The sequence below is a fragment of the Mesocricetus auratus genome, unplaced genomic scaffold (assembly GCF_017639785.1).
Source record: "Mesocricetus auratus isolate SY011 unplaced genomic scaffold, BCM_Maur_2.0 Super-Scaffold_15014, whole genome shotgun sequence".
Taxonomy (NCBI): domain Eukaryota; kingdom Metazoa; phylum Chordata; class Mammalia; order Rodentia; family Cricetidae; genus Mesocricetus; species Mesocricetus auratus.
This window is the reverse complement of record NW_024429186.1, coordinates 81,117,120-81,145,031: the sequence shown is the minus strand read 5'-3', so window position 1 is coordinate 81,145,031 and position 27,912 is coordinate 81,117,120. Positions and strand designations below refer to the sequence as shown.

The 27,912-nt window shown below is 39.0% G+C and overlaps 1 protein-coding gene across 19 annotated transcripts in view; it reads right to left on the bottom strand.

Moving 5' to 3' along the window:
* Positions 1–27,912, bottom strand: part of Hdac9 (histone deacetylase 9) — an 888,277-nt gene that overhangs the window by 151,915 nt on the left and 708,450 nt on the right. For all 19 annotated transcript variants that reach the window (XM_040743251.1, XM_040743249.1, XM_040743250.1 and 16 more), the window contains 4 exons: positions 10,605–10,660; positions 10,274–10,361; positions 4,690–4,809; positions 4,291–4,388 (listed from right to left, as the gene is read on the bottom strand). In XM_040743251.1, coding sequence (XP_040599185.1) covers positions 4,291–4,388; positions 4,690–4,809; positions 10,274–10,361; positions 10,605–10,660 — 362 coding nt within the window. The remainder of the gene's footprint in view (positions 1–4,290; positions 4,389–4,689; positions 4,810–10,273; positions 10,362–10,604; positions 10,661–27,912) is intronic.

Below are 27,912 nucleotides of genomic sequence, written 5' to 3'. Positions count from 1 at the left end.
ATACATGGTGGCCTCAACAGTTGAGTGTTCACATATTGATCTACAAGTAGGAGGCCAAGAGAGCTAACTACAAAAGGGTATAAGTCTTTTGAAACCTCCAAGCCTACTCCTAGTGATGTACTTCCTCTAGCAAGAGCACATCAGCTAATCCTCCACAAACAGAGACCAAGCCCTTGAACCTAAGAGCCTATAGAGGCCATTGGCATTCAAATAACCACTTCCTGGCCTGCATAGACCAAAGCTCAAAATAAATGCCAGATCCTGTAGTTCCATGTCCAAAGCCAAAGGACTTAGATCACTCTCCCCTTCCAGCTTTGCTGCCTAGAACACACCTCTCTCTCTCTCTCTCGGGCTCTTTTTACTTCTTGTGCTCAGATTTGCTTAGCAGATATCAAGTGGCTCTGACACTTCCAACCCATGTTCAGCTTCACTCTCGCAGCTTATGTCATGGCCTCTCAGGGACTTTTATTCATCCAGGGCCTTCACACAGGGACTGCCTTGGAATGCATCACCTAGCTTCAGCCATGCTTCTAAATTGTGGACTACAATTGGTACATCCTCCATGACTCGAAAGCCAGAACCACACAGAGGACGCTGCCAAGCTGGTCTACCGGCTTGGGATTGGGCTTGTCTTCCTTGAATCACATTTTAAAAGTTTTATTAGAAATAGAAAATTCCTTAGGCCTTTTCCTTTCACAAGTTGAAAGCTTAGCTGGGTGGGGTCTTGCTCTGACGGCTCTCATCCCTTCCTTTATTCCTTTTTGTACAAAGCTTCTCCTTAACCTCATCTCTGTCAGCACAAGCCTTGGCTCTGACATTAGCCCCCAATTCTCTTTTCCTCTTTTGTGTTTCTTTTTTTTTCCTACTTGCTCATTTTCATTGTAGAACTGAATATGAGTGATTACTAATAACTATGCAAGAGTCAATATTAGGCAGTATACAAATCTCCACCAAAGAAATTAGTTCATTACTGTGGAATATTCTTTTGTACTGTCTGAGTGTATGCCATTGTGGTTGGTTTAATAAAGAAGCTGTCTGGCCAATAGCTGAACAGAATAAAGTTAAGTAGGAGAGTCAAATTGAGAATGCTGGGAAGAAGAAAGGCAGAGTCAGGAGTAACAAGTAGACACAGAGAGAAGCAAGATGGAAATTCTGTACTGAGAAAAGGTGCCAAGCCATGTGGCAAAGCTATGTGGTGGTGGCCCATTCCTTTAATCCCAGCACTTGGGAAGCATTAGCAGGTGGATATCTGTGAATTTGAGGCCAGCCTGTTCTACAGAGAGTTCCATTACAGTCTCGAAAGCTACAGAGAAACTCAGTGTCAAAAAAACAAAAACAAAAACAAAAAACCAAAAAAAAAAAAAAGAAAGAGTTAATTTAAATATAAGAGTTAGGTAGTAACTGAGCATTTGTAGTTAATACTAACCTTCTGTGTGGCTACTTGGAAGTGGTTTTCAGGACAGGAACTTCTGCCAAAACATTACTTTTTAATGTAACCCAAGCAAATTCTTAGGCCCTGGGAAAGTAGCCCCTTCCTTCCCCCTCCGGCCCAGTGACTGTGGAAGTCCTTCCTTGCCTCTGAAGCCCCTGGAGCTGGGCTTCCATAGTCCACATAGTTCTCATTGCTGTCTTCGAGGCTTCTAATAGGCAGCTCGTTCCTTCCTGTTTACAGCATTCAACTGCTTTTCTAGTCTGAAATACCAGTGTTTCACAGTCATCCAGAAAATTACAAGGTCATGTCTGTCACAATAACCTGTACCGATTTCTGACTTATTTTTCCATTTCTGTGCTAAAACACCATGACCAAGGTAATGTATAAAAGAGTTAAGCTAAATTTACAATTTCAGAGGGTTAGAGTCCATGATGGTGGACCAAAAGTATGGTCACATGAACAGCTCAGAGTTCACACATTGATCCCCAGTAGGATGCCAAAAGAGCCACTCAAAGTGGTATGAGACTTTTGGAACTTCAAAGCACACCCTGAGAGACAATGCTTCACCAAGACCATGCCTCTCAATCCTTCTCAATCAGACACTATCTGGTGACCAAGTACTCAAACATTTCACTCTATTGGAGTTATTCTCATTCAAATTACTACAGACAGGCAAACAAATACACACAGCAGGATCAAAGACTTTATTAATTAGGATCCATTCACCTTCTGCCAAGGTTCCTCCCTGCCCATGAAGTAAGGATGATAGGATGTCAGACCATCCACATCCTTCAGTCTTTTCACTAAGACTGCTAAAGATCTACCTTCACCCCCACGTGGGCAAGTTTCTGTTCCCCTAGCAAACCTCTGCTCTTAAAAGGTTGAACAGTTCAGTCTTCCCTGACCCTTCAAGGAGTACTGGCCGTTTCTGCCTAGGCCATGTGGTCTTCAGAAGAGTTACACTTCGTTTCTCTAATACTGCCCATGTGCAAGACAGTTCATTGTATTCAGTGTGTTTAAGAAATATTCTTTGAATAAATTGCTTACTTTCTTGACTTATTCCCAAATATTTCCAGACTAAACATTAAAACACAACCATGACAGATTTTCAACTAATAATGGTTTTTAACTAATTATTATACTTTAAAACCTGGCTCTTAAATAACTATGAATATTATGTAAAACAGATTTAGTTCCCGTAGTAGTATATAAGGCCACTTCTGTAATTAAACTCAGGTAACATTGAATGAACTAGGGAGTTCATAACAGTTTACTAATATAATTGGTCCACATTCCAAGCAAACATAGAGTGCTTTTCTTGATTAATTGACTCTTTCAATCACAAATTAACAAAGTACACTTAATATCTGTTTGCTTATTTTTAGATGAAATTATGTTCAAAGGAAACAAACTCATCTAACATTCATTTTTTGATGTGAACATAAATAGAAGCAAAATACAAGTTGTCCTTTCCCACTGTACATGCTAGATTCATTTCTATGTAGGGCTGATAATTTAATGTGTGTCATGAAGCCACATTAACTTTATATGTGTTATACCCATTAATAATGATAAAATGCATGTTATTCATATATGTTATTTATATCTTCCATATGTTTATATTTTATATGTTATTAATATTAACATCTAAAAAGTATTTAGAGTTCCATTAAGATGTTAATCATTTTTTAAGTAGTATTTTAAACTTGCTGGTATTTGGCAAATTTTCTTCAGATAGAGCCCAAGTTTATAGTAAATATAATTGTTCCTGTTTTTGTTTCTCTAACTCTTGTGGACACATTTTGTATATATATTTTCTCAAAGTGTACATCTAAAATGTGGGTAGAATTTTTGTTTGTATACCAAAAACTAAGTCAAACATTGGTACCTTATAAGTAGGTACTTTTCTACCAGTCCTATGTATCTCTTCTTTAATAAGTGACCTTTCAAGGGAAAATGCATGACACAGAGAACAATGTAAACTCACCAGGATGTCATTCGAAAACTTTCCCCTGCAATCTGCTTTCCTCAAATATATTGTAGAAGACTTCTCTTTTGGGAATTTATAAATGGTAAATTCCAAAGCTATGAACACCTCTCATGTTTGTTTTCATGCAGTTTAGTTTTTGCTGTTAACTAAGCAGGACAGGTAGGAAGCTGTGTGTCGTCCGTCACTTAAGCCTCTAGAGCTTGCAAGCTGAAGCTCACATGGGGAAGAGGTGAGCTTTTTTGCTTTTAACAGATCTTTCCAAAGACCTTGTTGTTATTGTTATTATTATTATTATTTAGTTCTAGAAAAGATATGCTGCTTTTAAAATTTCACCGGGCGGGGGCAGAAAGAAAGAGACAGAGAAGACAAACCATGTGCAGGATACAGACAGCACACGAGATTTTATTTCTTGTTTGAATTGTCAACCTTTGCTTTGTAGAAACAAAAGTGGCAGACTTTACTCCTAAATAAGCTGAAAACAAACAATTGGCTAATATTTTAATGTGAACAGTCTTTTGCTCTCAGATGGGATAACCCAGGCCAATGATCTGAAAATTCCAAAGGAATTTTGGCTTGGGAAATGCTTGTTCTACAAAATTACTCAGATAACGCAAGGTCTTCTCAGAGCATTTAATATGTGAATGACTATTGTAAACCACTTCACCTATCATAATAGGCAGAAGTTTCCAGACAAAGCCAATTAATAACACATTTCCTCCCTTTGGAGTGAGAGGGAAACATGATTAGTAGGTTTTGATAAGTCTTATTTTCTTATGCATATCTCCACATGGCTTTGAGGAGAATCCACATTTCTCTTTCACATTTGGTATTTTCTAACTGACATTTTCCAAGAGAAAGAAGTACCAACCTGAATGCTTCAAGGTACTCAACATCTCCCATGGGGGGGTCAAGGCCACCCGTCCAGGCAATGTTTATGTTGTAGCCTTCTCCCTGGCCTATTCCAACCTGGGAATAGAAAAACACACCACTGTGGGTAGAGAAGGGAAGAAACGAAAGGCAGGGAGAAACAAGCACATGGGAGCTCTTGAAATAAACATCAAACACAGCGTCAAATCACCAGCTCTGCTTGACAGCCAGCCTCTGGGTTATGCACTTGCTCTGCACTGGTCCGTGGTCCTGTGGGACAAGTGGGTAATCTGGTGTAATTTAAAACACCAGCAAAGGACAAGAAAATGAGGGGTAATCACGCAATGCAATTACCTGCGAGATACAAGTAAAAGCAGGGCTCTAAAGAAATAAACCGAACCTCATTCGGGGCTCCACTGCCGGGGAAAAAGTTCCCTTCATCATAGCGATGGAGCGAAATGTACAGGACGCTGGGGTCAGCATAAAAGGCCTGCTGTGTACCGTTTCCATGGTGAACATCCTACAGAGAGAAGAAAACAGATGACAAGCACCTTCACGTTTGACTCTTCCCGTTCCTGTTCCCTCCCTTCCTACCCCGCCCTCCTCCCTTTCTGTCTTCTCACCCGTCTCTCTCTTTCTCCTTCCAGCCTACTTCTACACCACCCTTTCACTTCCTGAACTTCCAGGCAAATTACCCTTTAATGCTCTCATTTTTTTTAAACTGGCTTCTAAAAATCAGGAAACCACAGCGAGCATGCCCTGGAGACTCCAGATGAGCAGTCACTGAGAAAGCCCAGTCCTTCGGTACAATTAGATATTTATACATCGGCGCTTTGTACTCTTTCCTTCAGTGATGGAACCCTGCGTCCTGTTTTATAGAGGAATTTTATGACTTATTAACTGCCAACAGTTCATAACCCCTCAGGCTTAATTAACTAGCCTCATTGGCCTCTGGGAAAAAAAGACTAATGTTTAAACTACAAACTAGTCTTTTTTAGGAGGACCTATGGCTTACAGAGTATTTTCACAATTCTTGACAGAACACTAAACCATACGTGGATGCCTTGATTTGCCAAGTCCCACTATTAAGGTCAAAGGCTTTTCAACCAGCTGAATAAATTGGCTTTCTTGGAGCAAGCAGTTGAGTTAGCAGTCCCTGAGCAGCTAGAGTCACTTCCAAAAAGATGCCAGATGGGAAAAGGACTTCATACTACTTTTTGCTAAAATCGTAACAGCAAGAGTAGAAGAAACGGGGCATGAGCTCATTAACTGTTAAATCATTTGGTCCAAAGCAGGAAGATGGCACTGAGGGGTATGCGGTCCAGGCCAGTCTGTCTCACAGATGCTGACTGTTTAATGGCTCTAGCCCCAGATTCCTCCTCATGGTTCCATCTTCCACACACCTCTCCAACTGCTTACGAAAAAGAATCCTATTGTCAATGAATGGATAGATAATTTATTGGATATTTGGAGACAATAATGATTCAAAACTTGATAGTAATTCTACTTTCAATATAGATACATGTCACAATCAACATAACTAATGGAAACAATAAAAGGAATAACATTTTAAAAATATATCAATTAAAAAGAATTCAGTTATTAAGGACTTCAGTAATGCACTAAATATCTTCTGAGGAAAAAGAAGCAGGCTGCTAACGAATGCTAACCTACATATTTTATGCAGAGAAATATTATTGTTATGTTACTCACGAATACAGTTATCTTTGGTATTTTGTAGCTATTTAAATACATTGGGTTTTATTTTTATGTCAGTAAGATTCCCACTATTTTAAACAATGGTTCCTATCATTGCTAAGTGAACACAATATTAAACACCTTGAATCACTTACTTAAAAATCATATAGGTCACATAATATTATCTCTACTCCAAATATAAAGACAACTGATGATCAAGAGTCTCCATAATTTACTAAGAATCTGCAGACAGCACATTGTGAAATCGGTTATTGAATCCACTTATTACTGCAAATGCAAAGCTAAATTATACTCTTATTTTTCTGATCCTCTTAACAAGCTTATGAAGTGAAGTTTTGGAAAACTAACCATCCTCCTTGATGCCTTGATGTTGACAAAATCCTTTGACTTTCCAATCTCCAGCCCCCAATTCCACTAGACACTTTCTTTCAAAGCCTCCTTGATGCTGTAAACCTCGACTGAGCTTGCTATCCATGGTATATACATACAGTAATACCTTCTGTGACTCACATATCACACAAACTCAAAAGTAATCAGAGAATTATATTGCTCAGGCAGACAGGAATCATCTCAGAAACTTGTTCTAGCCAAAGACAAATGCATCTGAAAAAATATATAACTTGCTGAAAATATATTAATTACTAGATTTCTGAATCCTCAAAAGAAAGAAAAAGATAGCAAAATTATTCTTTTCTTTATGTGAACAAAAATGAAACAATTTAAGCCACAATGTATTTTGTAGTGGCTACTACTTATCTAGAATGTGTTTAAAACAAAACCCAAAATAACTCTAAAGAAAACAACAGCAGAGGGACATCCCTGCTTCCCCTCCAGTAGCAATAGTTAGGACAGTAAGGAAAGTTTGTTCTGGGTATAAAACAGTCCAGAGTTGGAAAAGCAGAAGAAGGGAAAAAACAAAACAAAACACTGCTTTGACTATTAATGACATTGGAAAAGTTTATTTAAGAAGAAGGGGGAATAAAAAAAAAAGGGCACTTTCCCCTGGTAGAAAATCAGCTGCTCTTCAAAACTATGTGGAGTGCTTGTTAGTACACACACTGGAAGAAATGCATCTTGTCCATAGTGAAATAAAAAAAAACCCAGCAGACATTACTTATAAAAACACACAAATACTTCCTAATGCTTGAGTAATGATTGATTCTGTATTTATTTGCCAGGTACTTAGAGATAAACATGAATTCACGAGAGCGTGGTGCTATATCTTAAGAGGAGGGTTGTGAGCTCCTTCTGCTACTCCTTCCATTTTCCTTGTCACAAAACATTCAGACTAATGACTGCTCAGGAACTATCTGAGCTTGCTTCTCCATGGCAACAAATCTATATCAGACTAAAACAAGAAACTTGCTTCTGCCTATGAGAGATTACCATAAAAATGAAATGATTCAGCAGAGCCTGAAAATAGATCTTAAATCAAAGATGTACTTAGAAATATGGAAAAATGCATATCATCCTTTTACTGGTTAAAACATGTACTAAAATAGATTCATTATAAGAATTTACAACCTATTTCATTTTTATTTAAAATAGTTTTGAATAGATCATATATTCTTCCAGTTAACATTATCCTTCATAATTACTTATTATATGGAGACAAAGTTCTAAATGTTTTTGATCAACAATGGAATTTCCTAAAATATAAGGATATTTGATGTAACCTTTCACTATAAAGAAAAAAAACTCTTCCCAAATTGCCTTCTAGGTCACATTACCTGAAATCTATATGACTCAAGCAAGAAAATCATCTCCACAGACATGCTGCTACCCAGAACACAATACTGTGCTCTTGAAAATGGAAAAGCAAATACACCTACTTTCTTTCCACACTGATTTGTACATCAAAGAGAGAAAGGGAATGAACAAACTTCATAAATCATTGGAATCACATCTGCCTAACATGCAGAAGGCCTTGGAATTAGGACCTGACCCAAATGGAAGGTGACTTGCAACTCTTGATATTTACTTGGATATAAAAATGTCTAAACAAGCTATTAGATGATAGAGGAACACTATCTTTTCAGGGCCCTAGAACCAATGTGGCTAGTGAATCTGAGGGGGTAGGGGTCTTCTCTCACTTTTCTTCATAACTTGCAGAACAGACCAATTGGCCAGGGAGAATGGGTGTCTGGCATCTTAAGGCGCTTGAAAACTTCCTTCTCAGCTGCTGGAAGAAACAGGAATTTCCTCAAAGTACCCTGCAGCTGCAGAGCTTGGAAGACTCGAAAGCAAGAATGTGTGGGCTGGTGGTGACCTCAGAGGCCACCCTTTGGACAGGACTTCATACACTGAGAAGATCTGAAACAAAAACTTCTCATCTGTGGGAGCCTATTGGGAGATGAGTATTCTTAATGGATTGGAAATAGGGTAAGTCACAATCAAAGGCCAGCGACTTATAGGAAACTGACTCCTTAGAGATACCAAATCAATCAATTGACAGATCAAATTAGATTATCTCTACAATCAGACCCAAAGCTATGAAATCAATAGATAGCTATAGAGATAGAAGAGCCTATGATTCTTTTTATTTCATAAATAGTCTTACCTTACATATCAACCCACCCCTATTCCCTCACCCTCCCATCCTCCCATGCCCCCCACGGACCTCCTCCAATCCACTCCCCACCCACTCCCCAAGGAGAGGGAGGCTTTCCACGGGGGATCTTCAAAGTCTGTCACATTATTTGGGGGAGAGCCTAGGCCCTCTTTCATGTGTCTGTAGCCCATGATTCTTAAGAACACAGCTAACCAATCACCTTGTCCACTGCCGAAATTCCTGGATCTTCATTTGCCATCATTTCTTCAAATTTTTGGGCCTATCGTTCTAATCTCATGCTTACAAAACTACAAGAATACTGATTTTTGGAAATGTAATGTATTAAAATACGTGCAAACTATTAATTACTTAAACTATCATTTCGAATGTATTTGAGAAAATACGTATGGATATCTTCATTCATTCAAAGTCACAAGAACTAAGCCGTGTTATATCTCTAGTGTTCAAGACAAGCTGTTTAATAGTGAACTATGACTTTCTTTGAAAATTAAGTATATTTGGAAAACATAAAAAATTAGAATTCATTATTTTTCACATGAAAATGCCTTCAAAAAAGCCACAATATGAAAAATATCTATTCTAACCAAGCCAGAGATGGGATTGTCAAACTTCCATTTTTTAAAATTCTTCATTTTCATTTAAATATTTCTTTACATGCTTTGTTAGTGATCTCTCCACCCTTTGGGGGTGCCCACTTAACTAAATCTAAGGGCTGATGGTTGATGTCGTGACTGCCAATAAGATTTAATTATGAGTGCAGATATGAACAAGATTTAAACTATTAAGCATTGCACTTCAAAAAAAAAACCCTAGCATTTTTTGCCTTTAAATCCTTTATCACCTGCAGAAATTAATTAAGAGCAGATGCAGCAGGTTTGCCTTGGATGCCAGGGTTCATTTCCTGTCTATGCTTTGTCAGACAACCTATTACACCTCCTGGTGAAGTGCGGGCTAACGGAGAAGGGGCTCATAAATCACCCTGGCTTTCCCTCGCCCTTTCCTGGGTTGGTCCTTTCTGTATGGGGCAGATCTCCAGCTCATTATTCATGAATACATTTTAGACAACCTGCCAAGTGTCATCTGCATTTAAACAAACCATTTGTTAAACAAATTGTAACTATTGTGTAAGAATGCTTCGTGCTAAAATGCAAGATAAACCCAAGACTTCTGCCTTTTAACCACTCAGGGTTCCTGCAGGGAGTCATCCCAAGCTGGCATCTGTGACCTGAGATCCTTTCACTCAGAATGACATGTTGACTTGTTTTAATAATACCAGTGTTGCACAACATGGGACATGATTGCTAACCAGGGGAAGTGGCCAATTGGTTACCAAAGCAACGCATTCCTCCCCGCACATCTGACTATTTAAAGTCTATATTCTGTAGGGAAAAGTAAATTCACGTTCTGTTGGGTTATTTTAACTGTGGAAGTATCAATTCATTTAAGCATCATAAAAGTCGCCCTGATCTGCGCCTTCTACTCATTAAATTGCCGTTAACACCACGAAAGTGAAATGTGAATGTTTATGGTTTCAGAACTGCAATCCTGAGTTTAATGAGTTTCCACATTCAAAGGAAACACACCCTTCAGTTGTTTGCAAGTGCTAAAAGCAAGACAACTTTACAGAGAAACACACATACACTCCCTTTTATCTAGAGTCACAGAAAATGCAGCCCTGACCAGGCATACATACCAGATCTACAATCAATATCTTGTTTATATTTAGTTGGTCTCTCAAGTATTTGGCGGTAATTGCAACTGAATTAAAAAAGCAGAACCCCCTGCGGAATAGAGAAGAACAGAGAAATAAGAAGGCAAATCGTCCAGGAAAACCATTATAAATAATGTTCAGAGCATTTTTTTAAACGCTATATGATCTCTGAAGCCATAAATCTGCTTCTGGGAGTACCTCTCGAGAGGTTTCAGTCCATCTGTTAACAATTAGAGGCTTCGGAAACATGCATGGGGCAGGTGACTGCCAGCAACCATGGCACGTGAAGATGGCAGTGGGTCCTGGTACTTACATGGCTGCAGACTCTTCAGCATGATGGCCTGGGGGTCTCACAACAGCAAACCCATTCTGGAAGCATAAGACAGATTTTCAATAGCAGGGGTAATGATACTGATTGGATCTCTGCAGCTTATATAGCATCACAGACATATAAAGAAGGCGGACGTCTCTTAGACACACCCAAGCTTGTCTCCTTGCCCTTATCACCACGTCACGGAATCAACTGTGACAGCATTTAGGATCACATTTTCTCAGATCCTGTCTCAAGCAGGCCCACACTGAGCCGGAAGAAGAACACAGAGTTGGGAGTTGTACATAGCTGGCAGGCAGTCATCTCAGCTCATCTCAGCTGTTAGACTCACACAACTCACTTGCAAGAACAACCCTTTATTTTGTAGCATCAACAGCCTACAGAGAGAAATTCACTCTTGGTGCAAGTTTGAGTCAAAGTTCTGAAAGATGGGGGAAGATCCAAAGTGAAAATTCCTGACCTGGGTCCCCTCAATGGATATTTCCACTCCAATGTCAGTAAAATGATAAATTTGACACTTGCGCACATACAAAGACACAAAAGAAACTCCAGAAAGGTGAAATAGAGAACAATGGAAAGCCCATATTTCTTCCAGTCTATAAATTTAGCTTGGATGACTGCCAAGACTTGAGTTTATTGGATTCCCTAAGTCAATTTCTAGCCCAAGTTCTGGAATTTTATAAAGAATTCCAGAGCTGAGCAGCAGGCAGATATCCCATGATCAAGAAATGCCTTAACCTCCAGGTTAGTGGAAATGTATCACAGAGAGCTGAAGAGACTCAGCACGAAGGCAGGGAGCTATAAATCCTCGCAAAGCCGTGCGCTTAGGAATGATGGGTTGTCTGATGCGGAAAGATAAGCGTTTATCACACGGTTCACACCACTTTTCACTTAACTGTGATTTGAGGAGCACACTCCAAAACGAATATTTCCTTAACACACAATCCATAACTTCTGAAATAATTTAATATGCCTCAAGAATTTTCCTTCTAAATCTTTACCTGAAATCATAAAGGTATCAAAAAGTCATCCTACCTTGACGTTCATGCATACAATCACTCTTTATTATGATAATTTATATTCAATAGGTAAATTTAATATATATTTTAGTGAGTGCACACAGTAACGATTTTGGAGACAAATTAGAAGTCACAAAAGTTTAAACGTATCCTCCTGTAATTGGAAATGTCACCCTCAGTTCAACTCTCTTACAAAGTGGGACCTTACCATGGCGGCTGTCTCCTGAGGGCACTTTCTCATGCACAGATTCATGCTGTAACTGAGGAGTGGGTTAGACATGGACAGAGTGGGTTGCTGAGGCAAAGGGTCAGTTAGACTGACTTTCCCTCTCTCCTGCCTTTATCTTACATTGTGGCTGAGAATTACAACTTGAACACATTGCCTGCAGAATTCAAAGTTGCACAAGCTTGTAATGTTTATATTTTAGTCTATAGCATTTTGTCACAGAAGCAGAAAGTGGACTAGGAATCTAAATCATATCTCACTAAGTGAACTCTGGGGATGATGATAGACACACCTCCCATCCTTTTCCTTAAACCATTTGTACTTTCTCCAGTCTTTGTTTTAGAAAAAGAAACTATTAATGAATAATGCAAAACAATAAACTCTGGAATTTTAAGATTAGTGGAGAATTCTGACAAGATCATGATAAGATCAATGAAAGCCATTGAGTGAAAGAAACGAATATTAGGCGTGGTCAACCCAACCCATGTGCAGAGAGAATTGCACGAACCCTGCTGAGATTACCTCCCTCCCTATTAGAGTCAAACGTTTGAAAAAGTCTGCCTTTTGCTTTGTACTTTTCTGCAGTAACTACCACTATTCTTTTTCTGCTTCAATTAAAAATGTTTTATGAATAAAGGGCACGTTGACAAAGGACAAAGAAAAAAAAAACAATTACCAATAGGTAGTGAACTTTGTTACATTGAATAAAAACAGACGGAACCACCAATGATAAGTCATATTTTGCCGTTCCCATTGTAAGCTATAAAGGAGTTTTACATTCATATGATACTTGTAGAAGAAAGACATAAACTTTCTGTAAAATGATTTCCTGTGTCTATAGAACTCTGAATTATTAGCATGCTTTCCCTAACACAATGTTATTAACTGTGTCTACAAGCACCTATATGAAAGGTCATATTTAATTTACAATTATGAAAACTTCTAATTATCTAAATAATCAGTCAATACTATGAAAATGGTAAACAAATTATGGCCCACTTAGCCATGTAATATTAATATTAGCTACCTACTCAACAGATTCACCTGGGTATCTCAAGGGTACTTCAGATCCCTTATTCAGAATTTATCTCCTAATGTACCCTGGCAGTGATACCATGGTCCCTCCATGAGCTCACGTCAGAGGCCAGCGAACTCTCATCTGGCTCTTTCTCCATCTTTCCTCCATTTCATTTTAGTTCCCGACCAATTGCTGATGATATCATTTTGAAAAATTACTCAAGTTTATTCTCTGATTCTGTCATCCAGTGTTTTTGTTTTGTTGCAGAACCTTGCACACAGACAACAAGCATTGTGCCAAGAAGCCACACACTCAGTCCTTCCTATGGCTTTCGTCTTTGTAGAAGTTATCCTGCAGTGTCTGTATAATCCATTCAGTACCATGAGCTCTCCACTTCCTCATGCTTGCCATTAATACATATTTTATTCTCTTTACACTCCCCTCTTAGACTGTCATCAGGGACAGCATCACCTTTGTTATTTCCATGACAAGCAAGCATCTGTTCTCCCAGGACCTGATCTTCGCAGACAAACTTTGAACTGACTTCCCACTTCTACTTGACTGACCTGATGGGATATTATAGCTCAGCCTTCATCTGCTATCTTGTTCAGTGTCCTCTTATCTGCTGCAGACTCTCAGGCCATCATTCCTTTTACATCTTCACACACACTGTCACCTGCCCTTTCCTCGGATGGAGCACTGGCAGAATTTTGTATGGTCAGGGCTCTTATTGCTTAAAGACTCCTCACAACAGCCTTCACATAGTCTTTCCTGGACACTCACAGTTACTCTGTGTCCTTTCCTTTCATTAAAGGGCACCAGCCCTATTGGGTTAAGGCCCTAAGAACCTCATATAATCTTTATCTCTGACTTATAACCTTGTATTCAGTGCCTGGGAACTAAGTTTTCAATACATGATCTCTGAAGAGGTACAAAAAATTCAGTCCTTTACACATTTTCAATCACGTTGTCCTTTTCCCTTTTCAAGGACTCAAGGAAAATTACAAGTCTGATAAGATACAGCTCACACCTGCTCTATCCCTGCATCTATGGAAGCAAACATAAAAGCCAGATGTCTGGTTGTCCTTTACAGTTATAATCTTAAACTCCAAGTACATTCCTCAGGATGGCTGGAAACCATACCACATTCCTTTATCAATGAACCAACTGTCCATGACTTTCATATGAAGCATTCTAGCTTTTCCTTTTACTTCAGATTTAAATAACCCCGTGCTAACTCTTTAACATCTGCTGAAAAGTTGCTCTCATTTCACTTAGAAAAGGAAAGTAACTAGAATAACATTTCCACATACTCCTAGAGAAAATCCATTCAGCTACTCCCAGCAGCCCTTGCTGCTGATCTATCTTTTCTCTTCCCAGACACAGCGAGCTGTAGCTCTCTTTCTGTCTGTATCCTCTTTCTTCTCTGCAACTACAACACTGCAATCAGAGCAAATGTTTAACTTTCTCCTCCTAAAGAAAAGAAACAGAAGCTTAATGGCCAACGTGATGCTATCAGAAGGTCAGACTTTAAAGAGGGAATTCATGTCAGGGCTCATCCATTTTAAAGTGGATTAAAGTTCTGTTTAATCTGGATCCTGTGACTTATCTGCTCTTCCTTCCAGCATCTTGGAAGCAAAATGTAGTTCCACCCAAGGACCACAGCCCTCATCTTGACTTGGGCTCCTCGGACTTCAGAGCTGAGAAGCCAGTGCACTCTTTTTGAGCTATGCATCTGGTGTAATATTCCTTTAACCAAAAAAAAAAAAAAGCGGAGGAAGACATTCTCACAGTTGTGCCACGGTTATACTATTTCTGAGCACCGTCTCATTTGTACTGAATGACTAGTTTGACTTGATTTGATTGGCTTTGGTTATTGTGATTTAGATGCATCATGTCCATACTCATCAAGGCGTCTACTTTCTGCTTGCCACTTTGTTTTCTAGTCGGATATAATATTAGATACATAGCAAGAGGCCATTAAATTTATGAGCTGTGGAATGACTCAGTGGTGCAACTTGTGCCTAGCATGTGCCCAGCCATGGTTTAGCTGTGTCACTGAAAACGAACAGAAGACTGAAAATGCATCCGGGGTAGGCAGAGTAGACAGTTTACTTCTCCAGTCTGCTATTGGCTTCACGCTCTTTACTCTCATAAGTAATTTGCACTCTAGCTATTTCTAGATCTTCATTAGACCTGCACGGGGAAGTGCGCTACTAAGATGGAGGTAACCTCTTAGGCTAGATTTCCTCAAGAATGTATAAAATATGTTGTGCCTTGTAAGACATGAAATCCTTGTGTTAGGTTTTCAATGTGAAATGTATCTCACAGGCACTTGTGTTGAATATTTGGGCCCTAGCTGGTGGCTCTGTTTTAGGATGCTGTAGAAACAAAGGAGGCAGGGCTTACCTGGAAGAAGTAGGCCATTTTACGGGTGTATTTGATCCCTGACTCCTTCTGTTGTCTTTGTCTCTGTTCCTGGCTGCCATGAGTACAGGACATTTCCTGAGTCCAGCCCTTCTATTATGACCCGCTTCCTTATGGAGCCAAAGAGTTTGAACTGAACCTTCCATAAGCATATGCCAAATAAAACACTTAAAACAAATTGTTCTTCTCAGTTATTGTCAAAATGACAAAAAGATAATGAACACATTCTGATTTGATAAAACAGGCTGAGAATGACTTCAAATGACAATATTAATATATAGATATATGTAGATATTCTTAACTTCTTGACAAGCAATTCATTTTGTATTTGCCTATTTCCCTTTTTGTCTGGCAAACAAGTCTGTTGTGTGTCATACTATGAAAAGGATTTCCCTAAATTCTAGTTGCATACCACTTCAATTGATATTTTCCTAGTAGTCTTTAATACCTTAGTTTTTTTAAAACAATAATACACTAGTCATAAGACATACCTAGAAGAGCGAATATAACCATATTGGTAAACTGATGTAATATCAACATTTTTGAAAGGCACAGGCAGGAGGTCTGTCTGCGCACAAAGAATGAAAGACATGGAAAGAGAAGGGGGAAGAGAAGGGGAAGAGAAAGAGGAAGGAGATGTACATACAGTGTTCATCAAAAGATGCATGGATTTGTTCTTTTATACTGCTATGTTCATGATAAGAGATAACAATTGTAGTTTTGTGAAAAATAGCCAGCTATTCAAATTTTGAAGCACATTTAATGCTTCTAGTTAATCTTTCTCCTTTAATCTGTATTTAGATTCGCTAAGAAATAGAAATTTTTACTCCATAAAATTTTGATTTCTTATTTTATCCAAAGGAATTGTTCTTTAAGTTATGTATTATTCAAAGTTTTAAAGGCCAAATCATTAATCTGAGCAAACTTATACTACAGCACTCTTCTGTGAACTGATATCAACTTTATGGTACTAACGTTTTCATTTGAATAATCCAATTATTCTCTTTTCAGTTTCAAATTCTCTGTAGTTTTTCAATGTGACTAAACAGAGATCTTTTAGAATATTTTACCACCATCAACACTAATAGTTTACATTTTAGGTTTTGAGTATGTGTCTGCTTTGGTTTTGGAGTTTCAATTAGTGTAAAGGGCATTTCTGAGGTAAAGAAGAGAAATGATGTCTTTGTTTCATTATGTGAAGAAATATAATTGAATGTCCTACATAGCCAGCTGACATTTATAATATTGCTTATATATAAGATAGGATTTGAGGAAAAAAATTCTAATCACTTTAGACTAGTCTATTTTTACAACTGATGAAATCTATATTTTTCTGGACAAATTTATCAAAATGTCAAATCTATTTTTATGTTCCTCACATACAGAGTGAAATTTCTCAATGCAAATAAAGAGAAGGCAGTAAAAAAGTTACTGAAAGCCCTTTAAGCATTCATTTCTTCCTTCACACAAAGCTAAGTCTGTTGCTATGGTAACAGTAGGCACAGAAAATTCAGAAGGTACAAAAAAAACCTATTTACTTGTGTTGCTTATGACCATTGTTCCATGAGCAGTAGGAATTCATATTTCCAGTTGCCTGACAACCCTGTGGCCAACTAGGCAGTCCATGAATGACAAAATACCACTCACAAGTCCAACACGTGCTGAGAAACAGGTTCAAAATCACAGAAAATGAGGGCCTCGTGACCATTGATGAGAGTGACAGCAGAGGAACACACTATGCATGTATTACCTTCAGCTAATGCAGTCTCCCACACAGAAGTGCATGCCACTATTTATGGACACATTAAAAACTGAGCAATGAACCAACAGTTAACCTGACGTTGCCTTTAACACTGACATAGCTCAGAAGTCAGTCATTTCTTTTCTTTTTTCTAGATTAAAGTAAAGGAAAAATGAATGGGAAGTGGATGTCGCCTTCACAAAATGAAAACAAGGCATGATAACTACATGTCTTTTTTTTGTGAGTTCCTAATCAAATTTTGGATTTTTTATTATATTTTATATATAACTATATTTTGAGGACACTGTAATATGTTTTCTGCATAGCATTAAGCAGGAACTACCCAAATATTGATTTAGCATTTCAGACCAGCTGATTCAGATTTGGTTTACAGAAGTACTATTTCATCATATTGCTAATTTAGAGATTGGTCATTATCCCCTGATCCTAAGTATCATTACTGAAGGATGCCTAAATGTACTAAAATATCAGTGCTCAATGAAAGAGTGTGTAGCCAAACCAAGCACAGCATGGAAAAATTTTGCAGCACATATTTCCAAGTATCATCGATGTGATGGTTGAGTTATTACCTCCAATGCATTGGCTGAACCGGAGTTTCATATGCCACGCTTGATGTGGCTGTAATAGTTCACTGGAAGCCACAATCCCAGCTAAGCCAAAGTGATGCATACTGGAACAAATGACTTTGCAACTCATTCTTTACCTTTATAGAGGTTGTGGGCGGGATTTCTTTCAAGAGAGCCAGTTTGAGATACTCAATGATAACTATACTTACCCAACATGTCTATGAATAAACCATTTGATTATATTTAAACACACAAACAACATAAACAAAAAGAACTGGCAGCCATTCCTTCATTGTATAATACTATGCCTTGATGGTCCATGGTTTCTTCCTTCAAATTATCTTGACCATAAGCACCCTTTCCAAATTCTCAGTTAATTTGTCATGTGTATGAATCTTGTATCTGATGATGAAGTGTGTGTCTGTGTGTGTGGGAGAGAGAGAGGGGAAGAGAGACAAAGAGAAAGAGAACAGAGAGGAAGGGAAGGAAGACTGGAACGATATTAATTTTCCTATAATACTCAAGCTCTAATACGTATTTATTTTTACTTTATGTATTTGAGAGTTTGCCTACATGTGTAGATATGCACTGCATGCATGCCTGATTCTGTTCCAACAGAGGCCAGAAGATGGAATCAGATTCTACACAAATGGAGTTATAGATGGTTGTAACCTGATACGTAAGTGCTGGGAACAAACCCTACACGTCCTTAAGAGCATCCAGTCCTCACCTGGCGGTGGTGGCCCAAGCCTTTAATTCCAGCACTCGGGAGGCAGAGGCAGGCGGATCTCTGTGAGTTCGAGGCCGGGCTGGACTGACAGCCTCCAAAACAATACAGAGAAAGCCTGTCTCATAAAACCAAAAGAAAAAAAAAAGAGCATCAAGACCTCTTAACCATTCAGTTATCTCCAGCCTCTAAAGGTTGTTTTTGCAAATATAAGGTAGGGTTGGAGAAATGGCTCGGTGATTCAGAGCTCTTGTTCTTGTAGAAGGTCAGGGACCAGGTTTCAGTTTCAACACATAACCATTGGTAACTTCAGGTGCAAGGAACTTAATGTCCTCTTCTGGCCTCCATGGGCACCAGGCATGCACATGGTACATATACATACTGCATATGAGCAAAACACACATACATGTAAAATAAATATTATAAAAATTAAATTTTAATCTGTTAGGTCTTATTACGGTCTTCTAATCTTTTATTTAAGGGGTGGTTGGTAGTTGTGTTTATTGTTAACAGGATTTAGACTAACACTGAGAACCACATTGCATTATGCAATTAAGTACTTGAATAAAGTCAAAGATATCAATCACAGTTCTTGTGGAAAGCCTAAGACAGGTCATTTGAATTCCTTTATTTGTGTTCCCATCTTAAATGGCAATTGTGGTACTAAGATAGTGGAATAAGATGTCATTCAATGACTCATAATGATACTAAAGAGAGTCACATGGGATTTGACTTTTGCTTAAGCTGAAAATTCTTCGGTGGAAAATAAATAAGATGTCACTGTTGCTACCACTACATGGCAAGGTACTGGCCAAGATCATACATGAATATTGAAGGAAACCCTCCCTCCCTTGGTAACATGCATTCTTCCTGCCGGCCTAGTCCCAGAGCTGTGTCAGTCCCACAAGAACATGTGGGATGCTATATTAATTTTGAAGCCGTTGTCAGTTTGTTACGGTTTCTTAATGGCTATCTCTGACTTAGTTATTAACCTATAGTTATTAATATATATTTTTGTAAGGTCTTATCTTACCAAGAATGCCAGACTTGCATCGTCTCCTCCCGGGATCACATGACGACTCCCTACTCTTGACTACCTTTCCCAGAATTCTCCTTGACTCCTACTCCCACCTATCTTGCTTCCCTATTGGCCAACAGTGCTTTATTTATCAACCAATAGGACAAACATGTACACAGAAGGACTTCCCCCATCACCCTCTTGTCAGTTTTCAGTACTGCATTTGGGGAATTACATCATTAGAACACTACTAAGGGAAGACAGGTAAGCTATCCCTCTTCTGTCCCTTCTCATTCCTTCCCACATCCATAGTTACTTCGTAAAAGTAAATAGCCAGTTACTCAGATTTGACTTTTCAGGAGTAAGTCATTCGTAGCCATGAACTCAGGAGTTGCTAAGTAACCTACAATCTAAGGCTGACATTTCTAAAAATGGTACTGCTCATCATTTATTCAGCATGTCTCATATTACTTCCCATCAAAATGCTTGTTCAGTCCCATCTATGGGTCCTGGACTTATCCTGAGCTTCTTCTGTTTAGTTATGCTAATTTCTTCTATCAAATATGGCTCCATGTTGATTATATTGCAATGGTAATTTAATTTCTAGAAATTAGTTTCTTCACAAAGTAATAAAATAATTTGCATTTATTAAAGATCATAGATATTCAGCTTTCCCTAACATACAAATCTTTATAAAAAAGGGGGGGCTATTGGTTAATAGGAGTGTCCTAATACTATCCAAACCATTTATAAATTTTACATCCAGATTAGTAAATCACAGTCAACTTTCTGGACTGTCTTCTACTTCACCAGACTGCATAACATTTTGGAATATATTAATATAGCACTTAGTACCAGCTAACTTAGCCTTCAGAAGAACTTTCTAAAACGACTAGCTTAGAATCCATGCTATGAATCTAAAGCCTTTGAAGGCAAAAAAGTATCACATACAAGAAAAGACTGTCCTAAGCACATTAGAATCTGAAAGGTTAGGAAGTGGGGGTGACTAGCCAAGAAAACAACAAGGGACATGTGGGAATCACATTTGTTTCATTGAGTAAGCTCAAGGGACCAGGAAAATAGGAGCCCGGCGTCAGCAGTTTAACTGCATGGAGGGTTCTGAAGCATGCGCATGGAGGGCAGCCCTTCTCCCTGAAGAACCCAGAAGGAAGACACTTAATGACAACATTGGAAAACAGGGTTAGGGCCGCCTGGCATCTGTGGTCTTTAATGCCCACAGCCTTGAGCCTGGCAATGCTGTGGCTATACAAGGATGAAACGCACTCATGAAAATCCGGCTTCTGGTAAGGAGACAAGGAATCTGACGATGCTCATGTTACATGTAATTTAAGTTGAGCCTTTTCGAAAATAATAACAATGGGTCCACTATGAAGAAGGGCTTGGAAGGGAGGAAGTCATCAGGATGTGGGTCTTGGTAAGGCAATAATAACCCACCGAAAGCAATTTGTTTAGTTTATCAATCAGTGGTTGAATTTGACTCATGGCCCAGCAATTCAACTGCTGGATTTTTTTGAAACATGACTGCTTCTTGGGCCACATTAACCAAAAACTATCAGGTATTTTCATCATGTAAATAGAACCACATTAGGAAAAACTTCAGGGAAAAAAAGGAATTAGGGCAAGATAATTTTGCTATTTTTCAGAAGCTGGGATTTTTTTTATAAAGAACGATGACCATAGCCGTCTATAAAAGGAACAATGCAAATCAATAGTGCTGACCGAGCTGTGAGCAAAGAGTGTGCTGGGTAAAAGTTATGACAGCCACCAAGAGTCACCAATCAGGTCACACTGTCTATGGCCCACCTCCCTCATAGTTTCTGTATCATTTGGTTATGCAAACATTTTTGGTAAACTTAATGAAATTTTCATATTTTTATTTCTGGTACCAAAACATGTAGCTCCTTTGGGTGTGTGATTTTCATTTTGGCTTGGATTGTTTCTTGCATTTAGCTCTAATTGTCTGTGAATACACCCTATAGGAAGAATAGCTACCAACAAGTAAGGTGGATAAGTTAGTTAAAGTTGAGAAATAAAATAAAAATTTCAACCATAGAATCTAAATCTTGTAGCATTAAATATGTAGTAGTGGTTATTCTTGAAGAATACCAAATGAATTTTCATTTTACATGGAGTTTATATATGTGTATGTTTGAGTCTGTGTTTGTATGTGAAATTTAACACCATATAGAATTTCAAAGGGGTAAAACATTCTCTGCTTGTATGTGACTAATACAATTCAGATATTGGTATACAAAAAAATTTCTTCTGCAGAAACTGAAACAAAACTGCAAGGAAATACCTGCTGTATGTATGTATGTATGTATGTATATATCAGTAGGTATCAAATTTAATATTATCACAAACAAAATAAACAAATTTCTTGGAACATATATTTACAAGATATTATTTGTCCTATATTTTAAGTACTGAAAATAAAACAAAGCACTAGAAAGCTTCATATGTAAATGCTAAATTTTATATTAGAATTTTTATTGCAATCCTTTCCCAACTAAGTTATGTTTCAAGTCTCATTAAGGCCTTTTTATTATTTTTTCAAAACATCCAGTGGTTTTTATTTCTATCAGAAACAAGAATAAAGAGAAAGTCAGGACCTTGCTGAGACCTGACTTTGCAGCGCAGGGCTGGGGAATGCATTGCTTGGGGCTAATGCTTCTATCTACGTATGCAGATAGGTATTTATTTTAAAGAAATTTATTTTGCGCTCAAGCCACCGTTTCCCTCTTTCCTCTCTTCGCAGTCTCTCTCCCTATGCCCTCCTCGATTTACACCTCCTAATATACTCCTCCTCCACTTCCGTTAGGAAAAGGTAGGTCTCCCATGAGTACCAGCAAAACATGGCATATCAAGTTGCAATAAGACTAAGCTCCTCTACTTGTATTAAGGTTGGACAAGGTAACCCAGTATGTGGAGTAGGGTCCCAAAAGCCAGTACAAGAATCAGAGGCAGCCCCTGCTCCCACTGCTAGGAGTCTTGCAAGTTGACCATGCTACCAAACTGACACATATATGCAGAGGGCCTCGGTCAGTTCCATGCAGGCTCCCTGGTTGTCAGTTCAGACTCTGTAAGTTCGTATGAGCCCAGGTTAGTTGATTCTTTGGGTTTTCTTGTGGTGTCCTTGACCCCTCTGGCTCCTCCAATCCTTTCTCCTCTTTTTCAGGATTCCCAAAACTCTTCTTAATATTGGGCTGTGGGTCTGTTTCTGTTTCCATCTGTTGCTGGATGATGCTTCTCTGATGACAATTGGACTAGGCACGAATCTGGTCAGTTCAGGAGCATATCTGCTATTGCTAGGAGTTTAGCATGGAGTCTTCCTTGTAGATTGCTCTACTGTGCCAGATTTTTACCTGACCCTGAAATGCTCCCCCCACCCTTTTCCAATAGTCTGTCCTCTGACACCTTCTCCAACCTGATTGGTCATGTTGCCATCCACACCTGCTCTCAGTTCCCTCACAACATTTCTTTTTATTAACAGTGCAACAGTACTTTACTTTAGGAGAATTTGGCCGTTGATCGCCTCCAGTAAGATTACACAAATTTTCTTCAATATGAGTTAAACCACAACAAAGTCAAAGGTCAGTTGAGGAGGCTAGAAATAAGCATATCCAGCAACCATAGAGCAAATAGTGAAAACTCCAATGAAATATTACCTTTGAGCAGAGCAGAAGGGTAGGAAGACAGTCTGAACAGAGCCTGGCTGTACAGCAGGTGATGGCCTGGAGCATCAGGCAGACTTGACATTTATGTCACAGGCACCGAGGTCTAGTGAATGTTCGTAGTTTTGTTAGTTCTCTGAGATGTAAGCCAGCCAATAATGGCTTGCGGAACAACTTTCAGAACAAGTCTGAGCACCTGGCACACTCAGGCAGACATGAGGAGGCCCTGAGGATGTATCTACTGGCAGATCATCCATGTGAGTGGAGGCTGCTCCCACTCTAAGATACTGTGGTAGATGCTCAGAAGTAGCCATGCAGCTGCTGTCTTAGTAGTGTGTTTGCTTATTCTTTCATTTGGACCAAGGAAGGAGTCCAAGAGGGAGAAAATTAAACATGTGTCCATCCTAATCACTCATATGCAGACTTTCCAAATAGGGAGAATTTCAGCATCCTTCTACATATGGATTGGTTTTAAAAATCTATCACTGATTGGAAGAAAGGAAATGAGCAAGACTTCAAACCTGCCAAGGTAACAACAAATAACTAAATATATAAACAGTTTAAAAATCATCTAAGTTAAACTTGAAATAAACAGCCTTTCTAGCCTTTACTGGCCTTTCAAAATGCAATGTCTAGCATATACTCAAATATCACAAGACGAGCAAAAGTGCAAACAGTAACAAAAGAAAGATGCATAATCAAGTGAAAACAAGGTACAGATTGATAGCAAGTATTTAGAAATCACCACACACAAAGTCTAGGGAGGTAGATATGATGAAGAAAAGGAAAATTATAAAAGATAGGAACTAGTGAGGAATCTTAGCAGTAAATAGTATGATGTAGAAAAAAAAGGGTTAGCAAAGGGAGAGTAGCAGACAGGAGACAAGAGAAGCCAAGAACCAGTCCACGGAAATTATTCAAACAGAAGCACAGAGAAGAAAACAAGACTGAAGGCAATACACAGAGCTCCAGTGTCTAGCAGACTAGTGTGAAATGAGCAGAAGACATGCAATAGCAGCTCAGGGGCCAAGGAGGTCAGAAAACAGCAGAAAGTGCTCAAAGAAGTAGCTTAAAGTTCTCCAGGTTCCATGAAAACAGCAAACCACTGACAACAGACTCAACAAACGTCTCACAAAATAAAAGCCAAGGAATCATACCAATATAAAACTTCTGAACTATAATGCAAACAATGTTAAAGATAGATGCTTATAAAATAGTTTTAAAAAGATCAATAATAAGATGCTAAATGACAGCTGAGTTCTCAAAAAGAAAAAGGTAACTGTGAAAGTACATTTAAAGTGTGAAATAACTGTCAACATAGAATTCTAAGCCAAGACTGTCATTCAAAGAAAAACACTAACCAGAGTTTATGCTGCAGAGGATGTAGAGAAAGGGGAACACTCCTCTACTGCTGGTGGGAGTGCAAACTTGTACAGCCACTTTGGAAGTCAGTATGGCAGTTTCTCAGGAAAATGGGACTCATTCTACCTCAAGATCAAGAAATTCCACTCTTTGGCATATAACCAAAAGATGCATTCATACCACAAGTACATTTGTTCAACTATGTTCATAGAATTATTTGTAATAGCCAGAACCTGGAAGCAACCTAGATGCCCCTCAACCAAAGAATGGATAAGGAAAATGTGGTACATTAACCCAATGTGATACATTAACTCAATGTGGTACATTAACCCAATGTGATACATTAACTCAGCGGGGAAACAACAAAACAAAGCAAAACAAAACAAAAAAATGAAATCTTGAAATCTGTAGGCAAATGGATGGAACTAGAAGAAACCATCCTGAGTGATATAACTCAGTCACAGGAAGACACGCATGATATGAACTTACTCATATACAGACATTACACATAAAACAAAGGATAACCAGCCTATAATCCACACCTCCAGAGGAGCTAGGAAACAAAGTGGACCCTAAGAGAGACATACATGGTCCCCAGGAGAAGGGGAAAGGGACAAGAGCTCCTGAACAAAGTTGAAGGACAGCGGTAGTGGATGGGTAGGTAGGTAGGAGAAAGAGAAGGGGAAAAGAGGAATGGGGAGGAGAACATGAGGAAGGTGGACTTGGGTGAAGAAAAGAGAAGGAGAACAAAGAAAATGATACCCTAATAGAGGGAGCCATTATAGGTTTAAAGAGAAATATTGCACTAGGGAAATGCCCAGAGATCCACAAGGATGACCCCAACTAGGATGCTAAGCAATAGTGAAGAGGTTACCTTAAATTCCCTTCCCCTATAATGAGATTGATGACCACCTTAATTGCCATCCTAGAGCATTCATCTAGTAGCTGGTGGAAGAAGAAGCAGACACTCACAACTCACAATTAAGCACTGAGCTGAACTCCTATAATCCAGTTATAGAGAGGGAGGAGGGATGAGCAAAGGGGTCAAGACCATGATGGGGAAACCCACAGAAACAGCTGACCTGTACAAGTGGGAACTCAAGGACCTCAGTCTGACAGCTGGGGATCCGGCATAGGACCCAACCAGGTCCCCTGAATGTGGGTATCAGCTGGGGTGCTTGGGCAGTCTATGGGGCCTCTGGCAGTGGAACCAGTAAGAATCCCTAGTGCAAAAATGGACTTAGATCCCATTCCCCATGGAGGGATACTCTCGCAACCTATATAAGTGGGGAAGGGCATAGGCCCTGCCCCAAATGATGTGATAGACTTTGAAACTTTGATGATCCTCAGGGAAGGCCTCACCCTCCCTGGCGAGTGGATGGGAGGTGGGATGGGGGTTGGGGAAGCGAAGCATGGGAGGATGGGAGAGAGAGGAACTAAAAGTGATATGTAAAACAAGATTGTTTCACACACACACACATATATATATATATATATATAGAGACACACACACACACACACACACACACACACACATATATATATATATATATATATATATATATATATATATATAGAGAGAGAGAGAGAGAGAGAGAGAGAGACCATGTTTTCTTATAATGATGAATCTCGTGTCAACAGACATGCAGTACAAGGAATGTGGAAGAAAGGGTTGAGAGGAGATAATAGCAGATGCAAAGATATCTGGGTCTGCCCAAATGGAATCAGAGCACCGTATCCATTTCAATGTTGGCTAATATTAAAAGTTATTGTATTTATATGTTTATACATATATTCTTCTCTTCCTCTCTGCTTCTCTGCTCCTACTCTCTTCTCTCCTTTCTCTCCTCTTTACCATGCATCATAAGAAATTTAAACATTTCAAAAATATTAGGTGTTAATGGAATATGGGTAACTCCATGTGGATATCTATAATAGATGTGCAACTAAAACATATGATAAAATAATATGACATATCAGGGGATAATGAGAATTTCATCATTACAATTTGCAATAGCTATGAAAGGTTTAAGTTACAGCAAATAATTTTTTGACCCTAGAAGAACTAATTATATGTGAACTATAAAAAATAGTTTGGGGGTGCTCAACTAGGAAATCACTAACAGAATTCTAGTAACATAGTACTGAAGGGAAAGAATATATTTTATATTTTATTTTTAAATTTAAATTAGAAAATTAGAAACAAGGTTGCTTCATATGTCATCTCCAGGTCCCTCTCCCTTTCCCTCTCCTCCCCCTGCGCCCTCCCACCAACCCCCCCATATCACCTCATTTCCCCAGTGAGGGTGTGGCCCTCCATGGGGGTGTCCATAGTCTGTCATTTCATCCAGAGCAGGGCCTAGACCCTCCCCAAGAGTCCAGGGTGAGAGTGCATCTCACATTGTTGGATGGGAGCCCAAATCCATTTCTATACCTGGGATAAATACTGATCTACTACCCAAGGCCCCAAGGCTCAATAGATTACCTAGGCCTCCTCACTGACACCCACATTCAGGGGGTTTTGATCAGTCCCATGCTGGATTCCCAGCCATCAGTCTGCGATTCAAGAGCTAACCCTTGTCAGGTCAGCTGTTTCTGGGGGTTAAACTAGCCCAGTTTTAACCCCTTTGGTCATCAGTCCTCCCTCTCTGTCACTGGATTCTTGAGTTCAGCTCAGTGCTTAGCCGTGGGAGTCTGCCACTGCTTCAATCAGCCACTGAATGAAGGTTCTGTTACACAGACTCTCCGGCCATGGGATTGTAGGCTGGGACTCCCCAGAACTATGTCTAAAATCCATATATGAGGGAGTACATGCCATGTTTCTCTTTTTTGTGACTGGGTTACCCCACTCAGGATGGTTTCTTCTAGTGCCATCCATTTGCCTGCAAATTTCAGGATTTCATTGTTTTTTTCTTTCTTTCTGCTGAATAGTACTCCATTGTGTAAATGTACCACGTTTTCTCTATCCACTCTTCGGGTGAGGGGCATCTAGGTTGCTTCCAAGTTCTGGCTATTACAAATAATGCTGCTATGAGCATAGTGGAACAGACATCCTTGTTGTATGAATGTGCATCTTTTGGATATACACCTAAGAGTGGAGTTGCTGGGTCTTGTGGTAGGTTTATTCCCATTTTTCTGAGGAATCTCCATACTGATTTCCAAAGTGGCTGTACAAGTTGGCACTCCCACCAGTAGTGGAGGAGTGTTCCCCTTTCACCACAACCTCTCCAGCATAAATTGTCGTTGGTGTTTTTGATTTTTCGTCGTTCTGACAGTAGTAAGATGGTATCTCAGAGTTGTTTTGATTTGCATTTCCTGGATGGCTAAGGATGTTGAGCACTATCTCAAGTGTCTCTCAGCCATTTTAGACTCCTCTACTGAGAATTCTCTATTTAGTTCTGTAGCCCACTTTTTAATTGGGTCCTTTGGTGTTTTGGAGACTTGCTTCTTGATTTCTTTGTAAATTTTGG